The 23,055-nt window shown below is 43.1% G+C and overlaps 1 protein-coding gene across 2 annotated transcripts in view; it reads right to left on the reverse strand.

The window, feature by feature from the left end:
• Tek (TEK receptor tyrosine kinase) overlaps window positions 1–21,589 on the reverse strand; it is a 97,349-nt gene extending 75,760 nt beyond the window's left edge. Inside the window, exon 1 of one of the 2 annotated variants that reach the window (XM_038334959.2) lies at window positions 21,200–21,589. In XM_038334959.2, the coding sequence (XP_038190887.1) occupies window positions 21,200–21,251 (52 nt within the window). In that variant the 5' untranslated portion in view covers window positions 21,252–21,589. The remainder of the gene's footprint in view (window positions 1–21,199) is intronic. The other variant, XM_038334958.2, reaches the window with a different exon arrangement.
• Between the last annotated feature and the right edge of the window lie 1,466 nt (window positions 21,590–23,055).

Genomic DNA, 23,055 nt, shown 5'->3' on the forward strand with positions numbered 1-23,055 from the left:
AAAGTGTTTCAGTGGGTGTCTCCATCACGGTCTGGACCCCTCTGCTCATATTCTCACTCCTCCCACTCTTCAACTGGACTTTGGGAGCTCAGCCCAGTGCTCCACTGTGGGTCTCTGCCTCTGTCTCCATCAGTTGCTGGATGAAGATTCTATGGTGACATTTAAGATATTCTTTAATCTGACTACATGGCAAGGCCAGTTCCAGCACCCTCTCCTCTATTGTTTAGGGTCTTAGTTGGGGTCATCCTTGTAGATTCCTGGGAATTTCTCTGATGTCAGGTTTCTTGCTAGCCCCATAATGGCTCCCTCAATCAAAATGTCTCTTTCCTTACCCTCATCTCTGTCCTTCCTCCATCTTGACTCTCTCATTTCCTCAAGTTCTCCTCCCCCTTCCCCTTCTCCCCTCTTCTTCCCCTTCTGCCCTCCCTTCTCCCCCCACCCCCATGCTCCCAATTTTGCCAGGTGATCTTGTCTATTTCCCCTTTCCAGGTGGATCAATATGGTTTTTCTTAGGTTTCACCTTGCTACTTAGCTTCTTTGGGGTCATAGACTATAATTTACACAACTGTTACATTTACACAACTGAGTACTACTCAGCAGTGAAAAACAATGACATCTTGAAATTTGCATGCAAATGGATGGAAATAGAAAAAAAAAAACATTCTGAGTGAGGTAACCCAGATCCAGAAAAATAACATGGTATGTACTCACTCATAAGTGGATACTAGCTGTAAAGCAAAAGATAGTGAGCAAAAGATAGTCCATGACCCTAGAGACCCTAAGTAACAAGGTGAACCCTAGTCATAGATTTTTTAAAGATGGAGAGAAAGTGGGCTGGCAAGTCTCTTGAGGGAAAGCCAACTAAAAAAAATGAAAATCAGAGAGCTTCATTATGCATTCCAATCAGATACTAGCCTAGCATTTCTAGGCTATTTCCACCTTAAGCCAAATATATTATGCCAATGTATCCACTATCAATGTGTGACATAGGCTCTCACCATGTTCCCTGGGCTGGCCCTGGATTCCTGTGCCTAAGCCTCCTCCAACCTCAGTATCCCAGGAAGCTGGGATTATGGACATGTACAACCACACCTAGCCAGTATACAATACACTTGCCCTTCTCCAGCTGTTTCCCATCCTTCTCCACCAGCTCTAGATCCAAGGAGGATATCTATGACTTTCCAGATCTTGGCTACCGGATGATAGCGCCAGCAAGAGAGAAAGATGGCAGAAGTTTGCCGGGGTAGTTGTTATCGCAACCCCCTTGTCCCTGAGCCTCTCTTGCCCCTGCTCTCCCTAACTGCTACCTTGTGCCTGTGGGTCTATCCTGACAATAAGCAATACCTATGAACAAACAAAACCATACTTTCTGTGGATTGGCAGTGGGGTGGAGGATGCTGGCTTTGCATTTATTACCCCAGGCCTGGACACCTCCCTAGAGTTCCCATTTCTTTACAGAAAACAGTTTGCAGATCATTGCTATCAAGTATCTGCTAGTTCTATTTTTCAATTATACAAATTATTTAAATTATTTTAATAATGCAATAGCTGTAAATTATTAAGTACCTATCTCAATAATTAAGTTCATTGTAATTCTTGCTAGCACCACATGATCTGGATATTGTATCTCCATACTACAGACAAGGAAACGGGCTCAGGCAAAGGAAGAACTAGAGGTGGCTGCAGGAGACTGCCTATGTGACACATCCTGGAATCCCTAGCCCTTCCTCTTCTGACAGTCTCTTCTTACACATTGTGTGACACCGCTCGTTTGCCTGAGTTCTTTACCTATTCTAGTAGGAGCACATGTGACTCTATGCTCCATGCAAAAGACCATGGATCATAAATAACAGGTTTCCCTTGGACCTTTTAACACTCAGCATGATGTGGCATTGCCCTCACCCCAGAGAAAAGTGCCTGCTAAATCCCAGTATGCATCAGAGATGTAGAATGGCCCAGGCTCTCTTCTCTTCTCTTCCCTTCCCTTCCATTCCCTTCCCTTCTCTTCTCTTTTCTTCTCTTCCCTCCCTCCCTCCCTCCCTCCCTCCCTCCCTCCCTCCCTCCCCCCTCTCTTCTTTTTCCTTTTTTTAAATTGGTTTTTTGAGACAGGGTTTCTCTGTGAAACAGTCCTGACTGTCCTTGAACTCATTCTGTAGACCAGGCTGGTCTCGAACTCACAGAGATCCGCCTGCCTCTGCCTCCCAAGCACTGGGATTAAAGGTGTGCACCACCACTGCCCGGCTCTTTTCTTCTCTTAACCTTATCTCCTTCCTTATTTATTCATTTATTTATGTGTGTGGATATGTGCCTGGGTGTATACATGTGCATACAGGTGCCCATGGAGGCCAGAAGAGGGCATCAAATGCCTGGAACTGGAGTTTTAGATAGTTGTGATCCATCATGTGGGTGTTGGGAACCAAACTTGGGTTCTCTGCAATTTGAACAAGTGTTCTTAACCACTGAGCTGTCTCTCCATTTGTTAAAGCCCACTTTTCTAATTTCAGGTGGTTGAAGATGATGTGCCATTGTCAATAGCTTCGCCCTAACTTCAGAGCCCAGAGCCTCCATGTCCTGTACCTGTCACAAGCCACTTCTTCTCAACCTCCGTTCTCCCTCACAGGAACTACTGTAATGTTCCAATACTGGTGATCGAACTTCCTGCGCCCTTCCTTTCCAGCTACTGCTGCTCCTTCTACCAGAAGTGTTCTTCCCTGCGCACAGTTACCCATTGAAGTCTAGTTTCTTCGGAGTTACAGCCTAAATACCAGGGTTCAAAAGGATTCACGTACTATTACATTGCACAACTCAAAATCTAGAGGTTACTAGCAAGTTGACCAGCAAGGAGGCACAGGCAAGAATGAATGAGGGGGGATGTTTAAAGTAAACTAGACCAGACCCAGAGCCCAAGCTCAGTGTCAGAGGAACAGTGAGAATGTAAGCACTCCAGGAACGCACAAGGAATGCTTACAGAGGGCAAATGATTTCCATAGAGAGGGCTATAAATTCAACCTTATCTAGAAAATTCTAACAGTAGCTATGTCTGGATGGCAGTATTGTACACAAAGAATAAAAAGATAAATACAGTCAAAATTGAATTCTTGAGAAGAAAGGGAGTAGTGTTCTTCATACTAAGCCATGTGTGATTCTGAACCATTAACAAGTTATTTAATTTAGCCTCTACACTTCAGACTGGTCATCTGTAAGAGGAGGTCAAGATACCTATCTCTAAGCATTACCCTGAGGATGGATAAATAAACTCATATGTAAAAAAAGACATCTTTTGTAGATTTTATAGCTGCAATATATTAAGTGTGGGTAACGTTCGGTTGGGATAGCAGGGTCATGAAGGGATAGGAAATGTTGGTAAACAGACATGGAGTTAGATAGTATAATATAATACAGAAGTCTAATATTCTACTGTACAGTAGGATGGCTGTGTATAGTGATAATGCCTTGAATACTTTTAAAAGCTAGAAAGGGGAATTTTGAACGTTTAACATAGCTGGACATGCTAGTGCATACTGCAACCCCGGCACTTGAGACGTGGAAGTGGGAGGAGCAGTAACCTAAGGTTATCCTCCGCTTTGTAGGGAGTTAGATGCCAGCCTGGGCTACACTGGAGAGAGAGAGAGAGAGAGAGAGAGAGAGAGAGAGAGAGAGAGAGAGAGAGAGAGAGAGAGAGAGAGAGAGGGAGGGAGGAAGGAAGGAAGGAGGAGAGAAAGGGAGAGAGGGAGGGAGGGAAGGAAAGAGAACAAAGAAAGAAACAAAAAGAAGAGAATGAATGGAAGGTGGGAGTGAGGGCAAGGGAATGAAGAGGGTAAGAATTCTTCATCACAAAGTGATAAATGTTTAGGATAAATTTACCTTGAACGGACTAGTATACCATGTATTCATGAGTTAAAATATCACATGGTACCCCATAAATGTATACAATACATATCTGCTGATAAAAAAAGAGTATATGTAGACATAGTAAAATACACCTGTAATTCTAGCACCCAAGAGACTGAGGCAAGGCTAAGACTAGCCTGTGCGACATAGAAAAATACTACAAGACCCTGGTGCCAAAATAAGACTATGTGGCACACAGTAGAACACATAGTGATTATAGTAATGATTATTGTGAATGAGGTGACGTCGATTTATGATTCTGGGTATACTGATTTATGATTTCCTAATTTTACATGACAAGGTAAATTGATTTTTACTTTTGATGGCCATAGTGTCTCCACTGCCAGAGAGGACTTTCACTTTTTCTGACTTCCTTCATCTTTTTTAAGCTTGAAAGATCTTTCTCTATGTGAAAACTGAATTATATATTTACTTCCACCTTCTTGTGAAGACTTGATTTATTGATATTGTCTTATACGGTTGTTTTTGGTTTTCTTTTTTAAGAAAGTATCTCATTCAGAAGCCTGGTCTGGTCTGGGACTCACTATGTAACCAAGCCTGCTCTTGAACTTGTGGCAATCCTCCTGCCTCGGCCTCCAGAATTATGATTATAGGCATATACCACTATGCTCTGCTTTATAAGAGATGTGTTTATTAAATAACTTCTTTTCCAAACAAATACCAGTTTCCTGGAATTACCATTCATTCCTTCACAATTCTGTGTCCTTTATACTGTAACAAAACTTTATAGAAATTCAGATCTGGTTTGCCCTTTCTGATAATCTGTGTGTCCATACTCTTGACACTGCCTTCCATGGTCATAAGGCTCCTATAGAGACTGGGGAGAGAGCTCAATTGAAAGTGTATTAGCTGTTCTTCTTCCAGAGGACCCAGGTTCAATTCTCAGGCCCCATATGTCAGCCCTCAACCATCTGTAACTCCAGGGAATCTGATGTCATCTTCTGGCCTCCAGGGTGCTGGCACATACACATGGTACACAGATATTCATACAGCCAAAATATCTATACACATAGAAACAATAATTTTAAAATAGAAAAGGTATTGTAGTCCTCATTAAAACCTAATAGAACTAGTCCCAAAACACTATTCTTTTTTTCAGAATTCTCACTGATATTTTTCCTGCTGAAGACCATATTCTTATTCTTTCATATAAAAAATACATAATTATTTTGTTAAGTTTCAAAGCTAGTATCTTTGGGGATATGATTTGTCTTTTGGTATTTTGAGACAGGGTTTCTTTGTGTAGTCTGGCTCTCCTGGAACTCTCTACAGACCAGGCTGGCCTCAAACTCACAAGGATCCTCCTGCCTCTGCCTCCCAAGTGCTAGGACTAAAGGCTTGCGCCGCCATGGCCAGCTATTAGGAAGCAGTTTTTAGAGCACATGGCATAAAAATTATAAAACATTGTTGTATCACATGTAAGAAGAAAGTGATTGGAATTACAAAGTAGTTTTTATAAAAGTACAAGTCAGCTCTTTCCCCCAAGGTCATCCGTTTAGTGGGAATCTAATCACTTTTGCATATCTCACGTAGCTTGGGACTGGATGGGCTGCTTAGAAGCTGCAGAAGTTTAGAATCATGCTTCCAAAATGAGAGACTATTCTGTGTAGAGAACAGGCTGAGGCAGTAATACGGAGTGGCAGCCCCCCAGGACCTCATTCTTCTTGAGCACTAAGGCCAAAACACAGAGAAGATCCTGCACTGGATGGGCATTTGGATAAGCTTCTCAGAGCAAACATAGAGAACAGTGTGACGAGAGAAAGCCGTGCTTCTGCCGAAATACAGGATCCTGCTAAAACTTCCAGAAGGAGCTGGGGAAAGCGGGGTGCCTACCTGACTCCTATTCTACAGAGCAGTCTGTGCAAAGGGGAGGGGTCCTGATTAGTTACAGGAGCTGTTTCTATGAATGCACCTACTCGCTAAGGTTAACTTTTGTTCTCAAAACCCATGCTGCAGTATTTCCCAGGCAGGAAGAGACCACAGATTCTTAATTCACCAGCTCGGGTGGAGCAGGCGTTCTCCCACTCTGCTCTCACACTACAAACTATCTCTTGTAAATTTATTTAGGGGCATTTTTTTACATTTTTGTACTTTTGGCTTACAATTTCACCTTTGAAAGAGTCTCCAAGCACTATCTAGTTTCCTAACACAAGAAGACTGGGATGTTTTCTCCACTTAAAAAAAAATGACTTGATGTAAACAGTTGGAATTATGTATTGATCTACTAATGAAAACGCTGTGACAAGAGCTTTGCAGGATGCTAGTCCTGTGCCCAGGGCTTACAGCAACCATGAATATCCACCTGCTGAATGCCTACCGACAACTCACACTGCGAAGCAACGGTTTCTATAGCAAGGTGGATGTTTTGGTCATGATTATATCTGCAAAGACTCTGGCCCACATGGTAGAACGAAGAGGATTTAAGTTGTCATCTACGTTATACTCATTTACTAAGTAAATAAATGAACAGCAGTCTTGGGGGAAAATAGTTCAAGAACAGAAAGGGCTGGGGACCCATGAAGTGTGCTGAGAGGGAATGGCATGGAGTAGAATAATGTGCACAGCAATCTCCTTTACCCATGGCGGGACGGTCCATGTTACACAGCAAGTCTGAAATCATAGAACATACCCAACTCCATGCATGCTGTTTTGGCTATCCATGAACACTCATCTAATGAACACACTCATTTAATGCCTTTATGAACTAAGCATTTGTCAGATGACAAACAACAGTGAAGTTAACACAACCTCTTGTTTCTTCACAGTTCCGCAGACTCGCACTATAAACCTCGGCAACCTCAGCATATACATTTTCTTTCCCTAACAAGGTCACATCTTATACTGCCTTGCCCGTGGAGTCTCCTTAGCGCATGCACATTGACGCCATGACAATTTTATCACCTTTCAACCACTAGTTTAAAATGCTGGCTGTTTGAATATAAGCACTGTGACACCACAATGGTTAGAATGGCATCCCAGAGAGCGGCTCCAGTGACCAGGGAGCAGACAGTGTATACAGCACGGACACACTGGACAAAGGCCTTTGCGAGGCAGAGCAGCTGAACAGGAAGAGATTTTGAATCACAATGGTGAGCAACTGAAAACGTGTGATTACTTCTGGAGTCTCCTATGCAATATTTTTGGCCTGACATTAACAGATAAGCACCAAAAAATGTGGAAAAGAAAACCACAGATAAGGGAAGAGTAATAGATGTAGAATCTTAAAGACAGGGGCTTTGAGGAAAATTTAGCATTATTGCCCAGAGAGATGGGAAATAATGACAGCTAATAGTTTTGAATATTTGTTATTAATTTCCACTTTTCTAGACACTGGTCATGCTTCATATCACAACTCGTTAGGGTGGGTGACGTTGTTATCCTTGTTCCACACAGGCAACATGGCCTGTCCAAGGTCATATGTAGTGGAATAGGGCTCTGGCCCACATCCTTTTGCCCAGTTACCAGTGTTCTTAATCACCTTCCATAAGGGGGGAAAGTGGGCTAAGTGAGGGTTATACACTTCTGAGTTTTGTCAGAACTTAATCTATTGGAAACTTTGGGGATGCCTAAAAGAAGCTAGCCCAAGTCACTGGCTCTCCCTAGAGAGAGTCATCCCTGGGAAAACACTGATACAGTCAGAGGGGATCCTTCCCCCGGGGCTGGCAGCAGCCCTGCCTTTGTTTGCTTCCAGAAGCAGCTGGGAGGACTCACATGTTACTCATGCTGGAATTAGTCTGGAGTCACTCTGTGGTCAGGCTGTGTCAGGCCTGTTAGATTACTCCAGGCCTCTGGACGAGGCAGAGCTCCTGCAGCTGGCGGCTGTTTCTGGCTCCGGTTCCACACCTCTTGGCAGGTGGTTTGTGTGCCCTGCGGTGCTGACACTGGCTGTGACATGCGCAGGATGGAGGGGGGCTGGGAAGCCGGGCAGAACAGAGCAAGCCCAAGCAGGGGCGGGAAGTGGAGTCTGTGGCTCTGAGGTACTTCCAAGACCGAGAAAATGAAATTCTTACAAATGAATTCTCTGAGGGTTCTTTAGAAGGCTTCTCCTCGGGGTCCTTCTGCTGACGGAAAAGGACTGAGAATCCAGACAAATGGTGAAGTCAAACCTTTCTGTTCCAGTCTGTGCGTGCATGGTCATGTTAGGTAGATAAAGTAGAGACAATGCTAACATTTCCTTGATATCTTCTATGGTCAAGCCCTGCTCTATGTGATGTCTGTAAGAAGTGACTCGTTTTCTTCCCCACATAGCACCTTAATGTGGGTACTGTTACAGTGGAAGCTTTACAGATGAAGTTTCTTGTACTCAAAGCTAACAGCAGGTGCTTTAGATTGAACTTTTGGCTCCAACTCTTCCTCGCTCTTTACATCCATGTACTTGTTTTAGCCTTTGCAGGGTCTAATGTATTTTCTAGTCCTTGAGTTTACGCTTGGCATGGTTATTAAATGCTATCCTAAATGAGTTCTTAAGGAAATCTCACTTACCAGTTTCCACTTAGCCCTTGTGAGTTTCCAATACCATCAGGAAAATAAATACCCAGCCTAACCTGCTGGCCCACAGAGGCAGGTGTATGAGCTGAGCCAGCTGAACAACCCACACTCCACACTGGCAGCAAGCAGCTGAGCTGCCCCAGCTGCTGCCGCCTGCAGCAGAACCTCCTTGATGTACAAGCATGGGCAGCCCAAGACACAGGTGAGGAACCAAATCCTAAATCAGTTTAGCCACTGAGTTTGGGGAGTAACATCTTGCACAGAGCTAATCAATGTAACCATCAAGCAGGACTACGATTTCAAGCCAGGCAACCACACGGGACTCGTTTTAAGTGCTTATGTATATACTGAAGTTTCTGTCCCACCCAGTCCAACAGCCGCTCAGTCCCAAGGGAACACACAGAGGCCTACATTAATTACAAACTGGTTGGCCTATTAGATCAGGCTTATTATTAACTCTTACACCCTACATTAACCCATAATTCTTGTCTGTGTTAGCCATGTGGCTTGGTACCTTTATCAGTGAGGCATTCTCATCTTGCTTCCTCTGCGTCTGGCTTGCGACTGTGTCTTTGCCTTTCCTCTTCTTAGTGTGATTGCCCTGCCTATGCTTCCTGCCTGGCTACTGGCCAAACAGCATTTTATTAAACCAATACAAGTAACAAATCTGTACAAGATTACAAGTGTACAAGAGCATTACACCACAGCAATGTCCTTTTGCCTTCCACGCTCTCTCAAATGAAGACATTTAAACTCTCAAGAGCTAAGGGATTCAAGCAAAATGCTTAGCTCTCTGCATCTCTGTCAGCATCTATCAAATGAGCAGGCTGAACTGAAACAGCATTTCTTACAATGAAGAACATTAATGTCACATGATCTCTAGTTCTTAAAAGGTTGGCCAGGTGCAGCAGCACACACCTGTAGACTCAGGCGGCTTAGGCAGGAAGTGGACCAGCTAGTTCATGGGGCTAGCATGAACACATTGGGAGTCTCTCTCTTTTCCTCCCCTTCCTCCCCTCCACCCACCACTCTTTCTGCCTCTCTGTTTTGAAAAGGCAGTAACCAACAAACTAAAGTTTTTCTGAGGATTCTAGATTTTCAGCAGTTAATTGTTGCCTGAGGGAAGACTCACAAGGCTCTACCTACCCCAAAGAACTGTAGACAGCTCATGGTTGCTGGAGGAGGGAGAGACATCTTCCCCAATCATGTAGTCACTGGTAAGTTGTTCATGCTCCTATAAAAATACCCTTGCCCAAGCCGGGCGGTGGTGGCGCATGCCTTTAATCCCAGCACTCAGGAGGCAGAGGCAGGCAGATCTCTCAGTTTGAGGCCAGCCTGGTCTACAAGAGCTAGATCCAGGACAGGCTCTAGAAACTACAGGAAAACCCTGTCTCGAAAAACCAAAAAAAAAAAAAAAAATACCCTTGCCCAGGGTCCAGTAAGCAACCTAATTAAACTCATAGATCCACAACTCCCTGCCAAATTACATGAAAATAAGAAGATTAATTGCAAAAAAAAATTACTGGGGGTAGGGCAGGAGAGGATAATGAGAGTAGACATGAGTATATAGTATACTATATAGTATACATATACATGCATGAAAATGCCAATTTCACTATTGTACTAGATAACAAAGTGTCACACACACACCTCAAAAAAGCCACTCATCCCTATTAAGATACATTCACAAACCTAAAATAATTCCTTGTTTCAGCGGCAGTGGACAGTATGCTCTCCCTACCTCCTTCAAACTCCTGCACAGCCTTCTATTATCCTGAGTCGGTGATGGTAGAGAGAAGACCCTGGATCCTTCTCCTGGTCAGTCCACCCCCTAATCAAGCTCACAGAAAAGCCTATGGAATTGGGGAGCTGCCAGACAGGAGACATCTCTCAGAAAGCAATCTATGCTTACCTGATATACTTTCTTAGTTTGCAACCCAGCCCCTGTCCAGTCACTAAAAACATTTTGCAACAATGACAGTCAATAGCCAGATTCTCTAGGTCTTCTCCTCTCCTGTTAATGCCTCCACCGTTTTTCGTAAAAGTTCCTCCCTTCTGGGCTCATCGTCTCAGGTGGGACCCTATGTTTCCTCATCTACCCATATTGCCCCTTGATGCAGGGGCTCCTGGACTTATGCTGATCTTTTCTGCATATGAATACCTGATTAATATGACATAGCCCATTGAACACTCACCTATACATAGACGTATGGGTATTATAATTAAAACATTCTCCTAAGCATAAATGCAACTTTAATGTGAGCAATTCTACTGTATAAAGCATTCAGAGGAACAAACACTCAGAACATTAAATCTAAAGCAAACCTGCTTATTAAGCATGGCTCTGCCAGTACTTGTGTAAAACATATGCCTAGTGCTAAGAATATTTAAATAACAAATAAAGATAGTAGGCAAAAAATAAAGCCAAAGTTCCAAATATAATAACAGAGGCAAGCATCCTATATCTGAAAGTTGCTAGGCGCCAGATTGAAAGGTTCCCTGGTCAGCCGCCACTTCTGAACTTTGAGCAGGTTCAGGCACAAAGTAGCTCCTCCAGGGCCCATTCACACTGCCCCCACTGCTCACCAGCTGTATTTTTCCTATGAAACTCTTAACCAATGATGGAGGAAGACCACAATGAAACTATGTCCCTCCTTTTCATTCCCATGTGAACCAGAGAGAATATTGTTTCTTAAGACTCCTCAGTCAGTTGACAGCACCAGTCTTGTATGGCTGACCTGACCGTACCTTCTGTACGATTCTGGCCCTTCGCTCTCAGTCCATGTGATTATATCCCGAGTGACTGCCTTTGCCCTTAGGGCCATTTTTATTATTATTTATTTATTTATTTTGCCTCAATAGAAGGCAGGCCCCTAACTTATGCAGGAAGGTCAAGACTGATTTCTAGAAATAACAGGTGAGCTCAACCACTAATTATAAATATGTCTGATAGGTGACGTAGTCCAAGCAGAGGAAACAGTATATACATGTCTCAGTCAGGTTTCTGGGCTGTGATAAACACCATGACCAAGAGCAACTTGTGGAGGAGAGGGTTTGTTTCATATTACACTTCAGTCCATCACTGAGGAAAGTTAGGACAGGAACTCACGGGAGGAACTGAAGCAGAGGCCATGGAGAAACACTATTTGCTGGCTTGCTCCGACTGTTTTCTTATAGCGCCCAAGACCACCTGCCCAGGGGCAGAACTTCCCGCAGTGGGCTGGGTCCTCTCACATCAATCATTCATCAAGAAAATGCTCCACAGACTGACCTGTAGGCCAATTAGAAACAGGCATTTTCCCAGCTGAGGGTCCTCTTCCCAGATAGCTTTAACTCACATCAAGCTGACCAAAAAACAAACAAAAAAACTACCCAACAAAATGCAAATGCACAAAGGTTTGAGGGTAAAGGTTTAGAAACTGAAAGGAACCCAGTAGGAATGGAGCACAGCTCCATCATGTGAGGGACTGAGAGCCACAACAGGCTGATGCAGTGGGCAAAACTGGCATCAGAAGGATTTCAAACAACCTACTACAACCCCCTTCGTCCTCCTTGATTCTGAAGTTGGAGGTTCGAATAGAAAACTAGGAAGAGGATGAGATCCACCCAAGAAGAGCACTGTGTTCTCAGATGCAGGCGGCAGGACACAAGAACGGAGATGGAGAAAAGGGGGCAACTAGGAGAAGGAGAGACGGAAAAAAGGGGGCAACTAGGAGAAGGAGAGATGGAGTAAAGGGGGCAACTAGGAGGAGGAAGTGGGGAAACGTGAGCAGAGCAGAGGCAGCAACAAGCTTCATCACAAGTGAGGCCAACTTTCAGGGTGTGGCGCTCAGTAGTCACATCTGGACCCGCACACATAAAGTCCTAGGTTCAAAACCCCACAAGCAGAAAAAAAGAAGTGACAGAGTCTGCTTGAGTTCACCAGCTGTCAACTAGATAGGCTGAGGGTAACTGAAAGGAGGCAGACACTTACAGGTGGTAGTCATCCCTAAGAGTCTCTGCTAAGCCAAGAGCCAGAGGACAGAAGTTGGGGAAAGTAGCGGCTCCATCCTGCTGGCTGGATGAGTGCACCAACAAGGAATTTCCCTACCTGACAATCCAGACTTTTAGCAGATGCCCAAGAACCCAGACCTTTAAGGCCCTCTCTCCTTTTTTTCTGATACAAGATTGGTCTTAAGGCAGTCAAAGAAGCCAGAGAGTCATCCCCATATATACATCAACAGATTAGCTCAGGAATGAAGGCCTGCTCTGAACAGACCAACATCAGGCATCATAAGAAGGTCCTGCTTTGGACATGAAGCAGTTAAGAATATCTGATTATTTGGATGCTTATCACACGCTGACACTGTAGCAAGTCCTGCTAAGTAGCTTTCCTTTGAAAACTTTCCCCAGACCACATGAATGAATGCCATTAGCCTTGTCCAGGATGCAGCCTGAAGCGACCTGTCAGAAATCAGCCCAGAGGCATGTTGTAAGGATTGCTCTGCTTAGCTTTGTTTCCCATCATTCCCAGGCAAGTACGTGGTCATTGGGGATGCTTCACTTTCCGAAGACAGAAACCAGGTCAAGGTAGTCGCAGCAAATAACGAAACCCCACATTATCACAAGAGACAGGGATGGGTCTCTGGTCCCACAGCGCTGGACCCAGGCGTTAAATACTATCAGTGCCTGTCATGGTTCTGTTCTGCTCTCAGGCTAGTTCTCATCCAGATCACCAGCTTCCCTGAGTGGCCACAGACTCCGACCTTGGTGAAGAAAGAGAATGAACTTCTTTCATTCAAAGTCCCCATAAAATCCCAGGCAAATTCTAAACTCCTATTGGGTTTTGCATCTTCCGAGTGAGCCAACAGCTGTCCTTAGATGGAAAGGACACTCTGTGTCCAGTGACCGACAGCCCCCATACGAGTCACAGACGGAAGGGATGACATCTGTTGAATCCAGATGTTAGGAGGTTCCAAATATTATATATCTGCCACGCAGTTTAGATTTTGGCAAGTAATTTAACCATGTGAGCCTTGGTTACCTCTGGGCTAAAAAATGAGGAACAATACCTACTAGACAAGATGTTAAAAGTTACTTTAAAGTCCTTGGCACATCCGTGTTCACTCTACACTACTCACTTTTGTTATTGCTGGTAAGACTATTGTTTTGTTTTGGTTGGATTGGGTTGGGTTTTTTGTTTTGTTTTGTTTTGGATTGCTTTTGACATAGAGATCTGAATTTAAAGCCCATCCCAGATTCCCAGATGTCTAAAGCACTCCTGTCCCTAGGGTGGAGTCCTCTTTGGCTCCGCAGCCAGACGCCTTGTGCGAGCCAGGCCAGCGTGCCAAGGTTACGCTGGTTCACCATCTGATGGCCGCAGAGCAGCGAGTAGCTCCTGGGCCCCAGCAATGTCAATACTACCTTCCTGACTCCGCCTATTGTATCTAGAGGAAAGTGGCTGCGCATTGTCTTCCAGAGCTCCCCCCAGGAAGCATGATATCACCCTCTAACAAAAGCGGGAAAGCTGACAGATCTGTTGAGATGGGTGTGGCCACCACGCACACCTCCCTGATCAAGCCGTGACAGGCGGGGAGCAAACAGCAGCCGCCCACAACATCTCTCAGCCCTACCGACTCCTGTGACTGATCCTTGGATGTCTCCATCTCTGTCGCTTGCACACAAAGTCAGTCCTAGAACCACGGAAGCTCACTCCCCATCATCAGCAGATGTACCAGAGAGTAAAGACTCTGCCCAACTGGCAGACCTTGATCCTCATCCCTGCTCCCACAGCCTTGGCGAGGGAACATGGTCAGACTCCTGAAGAAACAGGGGAGGCAGCCAAGTGCTTGCTCACAAGACTAAGCTCACAAGACCCGAGTTCTGTCTCCAAGACTCACATTGTGGAAGGGGAGAACCAAACTCTGACCTCCTTATGTACGCCATGACGCACGACCGCGCGCAGGCATACGCGCGCTCTAAATAAATAGATAGATAGATAGATAGATGATAGATAGATAGATAGATAGATAGATAGATAGATAGATAGATAGATGATAGATAGATAGATAGATAGATAGATAGATAGATAGATAGATAGATAGATAGACTCTTGGAGATAGAAGGGAGCAAGCACGACTCCATCTAAAACTCGTTCTCTATTTGTGATGTAAGCTAAGGAAGAGCCTGGTCAGACTGGTGGGAACTGGGTTATCAGTTTAAAATACCAGAAGCAAGGGAGGCAGCTTTAGATGTTGCCTTTCCTGGAGGCTGGGAGTGACGCCAGCTGATCTCCTGACCCCTCTCCCAGATCTGGTTCAGCCAGTGCAGCTGCCTGGCTCTCTGTAAAGTAACTCGTCTGTAGGCTAATGCCGCAGGCCTGGAGGCTGTCACCCTGGTACCTGCATCTTAGCTGTCCTCCCCCTGACAACTCCTCCTGTGGCTGGCGATTTCACAAAAGAGATCTGACTGGCGTTTCTCTTTCTACCGTACCCGGCTAGCTCTTTATAAAAACCCTTCACTATCAAGATTTCTGTGTCTCCTTTGCCTAATTTTCTTCTTTCGACTTTCAGATCTCAAAAAACAAGTTTTGCTCAATGTTTTCCTTCAAATGCAATCTCATCGTCAACATGTACAAAATCATCATTGGCTCTCCCCTAGCCCTTCTTCCACCAGTTACTTCTGCCATACTTCCCATATTTCCCGGCAAATTGATTGGCACCATCTCTACGCAAACCAGAATGCTGCTCCCCTCTCCCTTATGCAACCAATCGCTAACCCTGCATTTTCTTCTCCTAAGCCTCTTTCGAAGTTGCTGTTCATCCCTGTAGCCTTTTTGCTTACAAGGCTGAGAAGCCATATTGGACCCAACCTACAGTCTCCACCATTTTAATCTGTCTTCCACACAACTATGACAGTGAATTTTCCAGAGCTTAAATCGGATGTGTTATAAGGGGACTAGCACTCTGCTAAATTTTAACATATAGAGAACAAAATCCAAGCTATTTAAAGTAGTCCCCAAGGCCCTTCCCAGCCTGACTCCAACCTTAATACTTTACATTCCAACTCCACTCCACTTCCTGCAGCCTGACCCACGGTTTCATACCACCAACCAACTTTTGGGTTGCTTCTGCTAACAGAAAGTCTTTGTTTTTCTTCTGAGTTTAAAATAATTTGGACCAGACATGGTAGCTTCCTCCCACCATCTCAGCACCGTGGAGGCAGAGACAGGAGGATCTCAAGTTAGCTGCCTGGCTAGACAGAGTTACGAGTCAGTCCAAGAGACAAGTTACACAAGTTACAAGGAGACTGGTCTCCAAAACCTTTGCCTCTGCATAACTCATAAAAAATATTTGTGACTATTTAAAAGTTCTTAAAGAGAAAAAAATACCTCAACCTGCAAGTTTCCCATGCCATTTCTTTTCTCTTTTTTAAAATAAGCAGTCAGTGAAGTCATTATAGTGGTTAATGACTTTTAATTAAATGTTTACTTACTTTTTATTATAATTTTAACAATTATCATGCTGAAGACCAACCCCTTGGACTATGTAAACTCTAAGCAAGGACTCTGCTACTGAGTTACATACCCAGTCTTTCGTTCTTGAAACAGGGATTCTTTGTGTAGTTCAGGCTAGACTTAAATGCCTTATGCAATCCAGTTCTGGTTTGAACTCACACTCCTCTTGTCTCTACCATCTAAATGATGGTATTAAAGATGCATGTGTCTACATATTGCTAAAAAGTTATGTTTCAGAGTTGTGGAATTAGCTCACTAATAGGGTGATTGCTTAACATGCACGAGACCTTGAATTTGATCCCCAGCAAAGCAAAAACCAAAAAGAAATATTTATATAGAATTTAGATGTTGTGATCTCATTTTGTATCACGAAATCTAATAAATAATTCTATCACCCTTGTAAATACTTTTATTTTGTATTAATTACAATTACATCATTTATCACAAAATCTTACAATTCAGCACCTATTTTCCCACTAAAATATGAGCTTTGTGAGGTAAAGGGGGGGATGGGTCAACCTTGTTTATCCTAGTTTCCAGTGCTGACATGGCCCAAAGTAAGTCTTCAGTAAACTACCACTGACTGAAACCAAATACAAATAATGGATATCAAAAGGCTTGCAAAAATGTGTTAAATGTCTATCAAATAAAGCCTGTGCATATGTTATAGGAAGTATTCAACAATTATAAAATGCATAATACTAAGTAAAAGTCTTGCTAAACATCCTTTTGCATTTATCCTTTATTTTTGATGCCCAAAGAAATAATTTTATGTAAAAATTAACCTTTTAAGATAACAAAATCTATTACTTTCATTGTTTATGAACTTGCTCTACTATAAATAGTGTTTGAATGTGGCTTCAACCTTGTCTACAACATTCCTTATTTCTTCCAGGTCTACTATAGAGTGCCAAGTGTTCCTTACCACAACTGTTAAACTCTATTTAGTTAAAAAAAAAATCACTAGAAGTTAAATGAGTGCACTAATAATAATAGAAAATGAATGGCATCAGTTGTAAAAAATTTTAAGAATCAAATTGAGTTAAATCTACTTGCCCCAAACTCAAAGAGACATCACTGGTCTGTATGGGATTAGGAGCAAAACATGAAAAGGAAGAACTAGCCTAGGGAAAGTTGCACTGTTTGCAGGGTGGGGGGTTAAAAATGCTATTTCTATGGGTTTGGAGAGATGGTTCGGCAGTTAAAGCATCTAGTTCTAAGAACCCAGGTTTGATTCCCAACTATCCATAAGTTCCAGGGGACCCAGTGCCCTCTTCTGTGTCTACTGACACTAGGCATACACATAATACACAGACATGCATGCAGCCAAACAACCCATACAAAAAATAGTATTTAAAGCCGGGCGGTGGTGGTGCACGCCTTTAACCCCAGCACTCGGGAGGCAGAGGCAGGCGGATCTGTGAGTTTGAGGCCAGCCTGGTCTACAAGAGCTAGTTCCAGGACAGGCTCTAGAAACTACAGAGAAACCCTGTCTCGAAAAACCAAAAAAAAAAAAAAAAAAAAAAAAAAGTATTTAAATTTTAAATTGTTGTTTCTAAATGGATAAGATTCCATAGACAAGAGCCAAGACACATGAGAAAAGACTGTAAGGGATCAGAGCTTCACCTAGATGCTGGAAGAGATGACATCACTGTTGCTTCACACAGCGATGCTGGTGGCAGGCTTCTCCTTTGGTTAAACAGGCTTCATTGAGGTAGGTCTTACTAAGCACTTGACATGCAGAGTCATATTTGATACTATAGCAACCCGGAGAAATGATTATTCTCATCCAAAAAGACAAATGATTAGTGTGCTGTCATTATCTATTTGAGCTTTGATGTTATATAACTCAAACATGTGATTCCTCATCTATATTTTAAACTGTTACATCTTCCCTGTCAATCGGCTGTCAAGTTTCTCTGGGTCTTTGGTATTTAATGGGTACACTCTACGCAGCACATTGAGGCGATATCATTTCTCATTTGCACCTAACTTATGCATCATATTTCACGTAAGCAGAGCTCCTATTAATTTTGTGTCTTATCAAAACCTACTTATGATTCTCAAGAATTTTAAACTAACCACTTCTCTCCAACAATGAACGTTCATAATTTGGTTTTTTTTTTTTTTTTTTTTTTGGTTTTTCGAGACAGGGTTTCTCTGCAGCTTTTTTTGTTTTTTAGAGTCTGTCCTGGACCTAGCTCTTGTAGACCAGGCTGGCCTCGAACTCACAGAGATCCGCCTGCCTCTGCCTCCCGAGTGCAGGGATTAAAGGCGTGCGCCACCACCGCCCGGCTCATAATTTGTTTTTAACTCAAATAACAAATTTGACATTTAACTATTTTTGAAACAGTATCTTCTGCTTTGGGCCAACCCTTCTAGATTAAAGAAATTTCTTGAATCCTGATTCTATGTGGTAACTAGAGAGCCACCCACGAGGAATCAAAGGTAACATGGTAACACCCATCCTCTGACAGGTGGAACCACAAGTAACAAACTGATATTTTCAGAAGAATTCAGAGCCATCCTGTCTAGAGCAGTGGTTCTCAACCTATGGGTTGCAACCCCATTGGCAAACCTCTATCTTCAAAAATATTTACATTATAATTTATAACAGTAGCAAAGGTGCGGCTATGAAGCAGCAACAAAAATAATTTTATGGTCGGAGGGTCATGACAAATGAAGAACTGTGTTAAAGGGTTGCAGCAGCAGGAAGGTTGAGAATCACTGGTCTAGAGGACACAGCTTGGTCTTTTGAGAGTGAATTGAACAACTCTTTTTCCTGCTGGACAGACATCTTAGAAGATTTGGACTCTTCCCGGAAGTTCCTCAGGGCAAGGCTGAGAGGGAAGTGCTAACAACAGCAATGGCTGGAAAAGAACATCTCTGAAGAAGGCCAGCTCTTCCTTTGGAAAACAACTCCAAGAGGTGTCCTGATCCCAAGCTCAAGGAGGAGGCGCCACCTGGGTCCTCTTTCCTGACCTAAATATTGCATTTCCTCCGCCACCCCAGACAACATCGTTGCTATCTCCGAATCCAGTTGTTTAAAATGTCAGACAAGACAGGAAAGATAGCTTAAGATGTGTGACCTAAAGACTTTAGATTTCCCACCAGTGTAAATCATGTAGGACATTTATGATCAAACAGAAAGGTGATTTTTTTAAGGGTATCTAGCTCTTTAGAGCAAGCAGCCAGGTTTGATGAGATAGTGAATTAAGAAGTGGGGCAATATTACTAAGTTATGAGAACTTATTTGCAAGCTGAACTTGGCAATAATTCTCAAGTAGAAGGAGCAAAGTCCAGAATCTTGAGTTGTTGAGCTACAGACCTCTTTGAGGTTATGTATTAGAGGCTGATTTGCCATGCAGAACAACCTTTATATGGGCAAATATAAAATCTTTATTTTTCAATCATGTTTGTTCCCCCCAAAAAGGAATATGAGGCCACCAAGCAGACAATAAACATATTAGCCCTACATCCCTTGCCACATTAATGAGGTCTACTGTTGGAGACTGACTCGAAAAAGGGACTCCTGTGGCTGTTGCTGTGGTCACCGAGCCTCAACATTCACGTTCATGGAGGCTTAGAATCAGAATAAAAATTAGGAATCAGTACAGACCTTCCCCAGAAACTAACCTTTCTGTATTCTACCTTCTAACAAGAGCATGGCCTCCTCCTGCTTGTCACCTTCCCATCAGAAACTGCTTTCAAGGAATTAAAGTCAAGCAGCAATGAGACAACTATTTTGGTCACAGAATTTTTCTGTTTGATTTTATGACAATTTTTCTGAACTTTTATTTCAAAATGCCATAACAAAGTCACTGAAGGGGAAATAGTAAGTTAAAATCAGGTGTATTTATGTGTGCGTGTGCATGCATGTGTGTGCACATAAGCATACTACCATTTTATTTAACTTAAAACTACATCAGAGCAAAAGCTGGTACCTGGGCTTTGCACTATTATAATCTCTGGTATAAATCAGTCCCAGATTATGTCTCCAATAAATCTGACACTTGGAAAGCAAGACAAAAGTAGACATTCTTGATAATTATTTTAAAGACATAATAATGGAGAAATCAACCTATTTCTACATTAATATTAGTAGTAATATAGACATGTAGTAGCTTATACTAGTTATGAATTACTATATAAGTAGTTGACACCATCGTAGATACTCATTCCTTTTGGCAGTTTGTGTTATTCTTAAAATATTACATTTCTGATACATCGGTTGTTGAAATAAAATTGAAGAGCTATCTGTAAGGCAAATTATGTATCATTATGTTACTTTACTGGGTTAATAACAAAACATTTAAGCATATAGAGAAATACAAAAATAACATCACAAGCATTTATATCCAATTTCTATTGCTATATAAAATCCTCACCAGTAAGTTTGGTAAAAATTTCCCAAACTCATTTCTTGTGTTAATTCCATTTTCATTACGATAATTAGACTATTTTCAAACCACTAGGGAGGAACCCATGGCAATAATACATCTGTGATCCGCAGTTTGGATCCTGATGTTTCTCCAGCATGCTTTGCATATGCTGGGTGAGTTACAAGGTTGCCCACTGTGTAGTGTCTGTGATACACACACAAAACCCAAGCTTATTCTTACCAGCTCTTTCCTGTGGCCACTGCAGGATTTGGTAAAGTCCTGAATCCAGTGACCTTGGTAACTGCTAAGTTAGATCGCGCTGTTCTTTATGATTTATTCAGTGTGAAACATCAAAAAGACTAAAGGCAGTGGCATAACCCTAATTTCCCTGACTCCTACCTAAAAGAAAGAAAAGCCTCGAATTGGAATAGTGGGATTGAAATGAACCGAGATTTGAAATTTTAACAGAAAAACACTCTTTGTTTTTATTTAATAATGACAATCTGTACTCTGATAGGTAAGAACTTTGTTGCTACAAAAAAAAAAAAGACTTTCTTTGAAGTAATTACAACCTGATTTTTTTTTTGTTGTTGTTAGCGATAAGGAAACACACCAGAATGAGAGGCAAGAAAGAATACACCTAAATAAGCAGATCCCTTCAAATAAAGTGGCTACCCCGTCCTGGGAGAGGCCATGGCAACCCAGGAGGCAGCATCCACAAGGGATGGCTGGGAAACCCAACTCATGCCGCCCGCGGGGAATCTGAACTTCAGCCTTTACGTGTGTAAACTGGAGAGTCACAGAAAAGCAAGTGTCAGCATCACCAAAATGAAGGATTGGTGAGAGAGAAAGCTGAGCCGTCACTGTGTTTTAAAATATGACATACAAATAAATAATAAATAAACATCGAGCCAAAACTTACCAGAAAGGAGCAAGCTGACCCCACAGAGAACTAAGCCGGCTAAAGAGTCCATACTTCCCCAGATTTCCCCATCCAGCGTCCAGAGATGAGCATGAGGTCCCTGGGAGCCTTTCAAAAACCCACAACTTCGTGACTTGCCACTTGCATGGTCTGCTTGCTCTTGTTTACAAGTCGGAGGCAAGAAGGAATCGCACAGAAGCAGGCGGTAACAGTCTCATTTCTGTCTGAGCGCAGGGAGTTTTAAGTTCCTTTTTCCTGTTTCCTTTGTAGATTAGGATGGGAAAGGCTGTATCTTAAAGGCACTTGGTATCAGCAGGACTGGGGGCACGGCAAGCCCTATCCATCCTGCCCTTCATCCAAACACTTATCTTTCCTGCTTCGGCTCCTGCCTTGCCTGGATTGTGGAGCAGAGGGATCTTTGTTACAAGTGAGGTCCTGGTCAGCGTTTTCAGGAACAATAGGGGTATCCTCTCATAGGCCAGGAATTGAATAACAAGCCCTCCACCTATGTATGGTATGCGCTGAGGACCAGCCCTTCTCGGACTGAGCAGTTCTCTGGGGTGCACTCGGGATCCCTGACAGAAGGGGCTCCGGGATCCGCATTTGCTCTGTGTTTGAGTTTAACTGGCAGAGTGTGAATTGGGCAAAGAAGCTTCCTGTGATGAGGAATCATAACCTGGAAAGCAATCAATTTGAGTGAGCAGGGCTGAGGTCAGCTCTCAGTGTAGCCACGGGAGACTAGATTCCACAACCATTAGCCTATTTTCTTACACCCAGACGGCTTGTTTGTTGGCCCCGAGCCCAAATATACGCATGCTACTGGCTACAGCTTTAATTTTTATTAGCATTTCATTTGAGGGTGATCTAATTTATTGCAGAACTTGGCATGGGAAGATTTTAGTAACATGAATAATTTCATGGTTATTGGCAGACAGTATTTCAGAAGCAGATTGAGAGAGGCACTTACTCTATAGCCTTGGTAAACCGGAAACAAACTCTATAGCCCAAGCTAGCCTTGAACGATGGTCCTTCCTCAGCTTTTTGAGTGTTGAGATGACAACTGTAAACCCCACTCCTGGATTAGTCCAGATCTTTGAAAAATATCAGGCAGATAAGATAGCTCGGCAGGTAAAGTCATACCTGAGTTCAATCCAAAGCCCATGTGATGGAAAGACAGAGACCTGGAAATGTGTACCTCATATGTGACCTCATACATACATATATACATACATACATACATACATACATACATACATACATACATAGAAAATATAAACAAAAATTAAGGTATCTCTATAAAGAGCAAGCAAAAGTGATTATGTCTGTAGGAGCGGAGTCTATGGGTCAAAAGATACAGAACCACTGGAGTGATGGGTTCTCCAGCAAGCTGGGGCACCCTAAGCTTATCCAGCTGAGCGTTCGTTCTCAGTGTTAATCTCTCCCTGAAGGATAAAGCAAGCATCCCACTTCACCTGAATTTGCACAAAGAAAGACTTGCCCCTCCCTTTCCCATGAGACACAGGAAAAGACTGTGCTGCTGGTCTTGAACAATTTCTGCCCTAGGTGTTATCATTTCAGAAATGATCTTTAGTGTCCACAGTGCTTCTGACCTGAGCGGGGAGATCACTCAGCTCTGGCCTCAAGCACCCCTGAGTCCCCTCAACACTGATTCAACCTTAGCAGTTTGCTAGCAGTTACTGAGAGCCAGGGATGCTTCCAGCCTGAGGGGTGGAGAGCTGAGTTCAGTCCTCAGGCACATCTGAGGGCGGACACTGGCTTGAACTGCTGCCATGAAGATGAGCCTTCAGCAGCTCAGGGATTGAGGGGGATCCATAGAGTTGGCGAACTAGTCACTC

The sequence above is a fragment of the Arvicola amphibius genome, chromosome 6 (genome assembly GCF_903992535.2).
Source record: "Arvicola amphibius chromosome 6, mArvAmp1.2, whole genome shotgun sequence".
In the NCBI taxonomy this organism is placed as follows: domain Eukaryota; kingdom Metazoa; phylum Chordata; class Mammalia; order Rodentia; family Cricetidae; genus Arvicola; species Arvicola amphibius.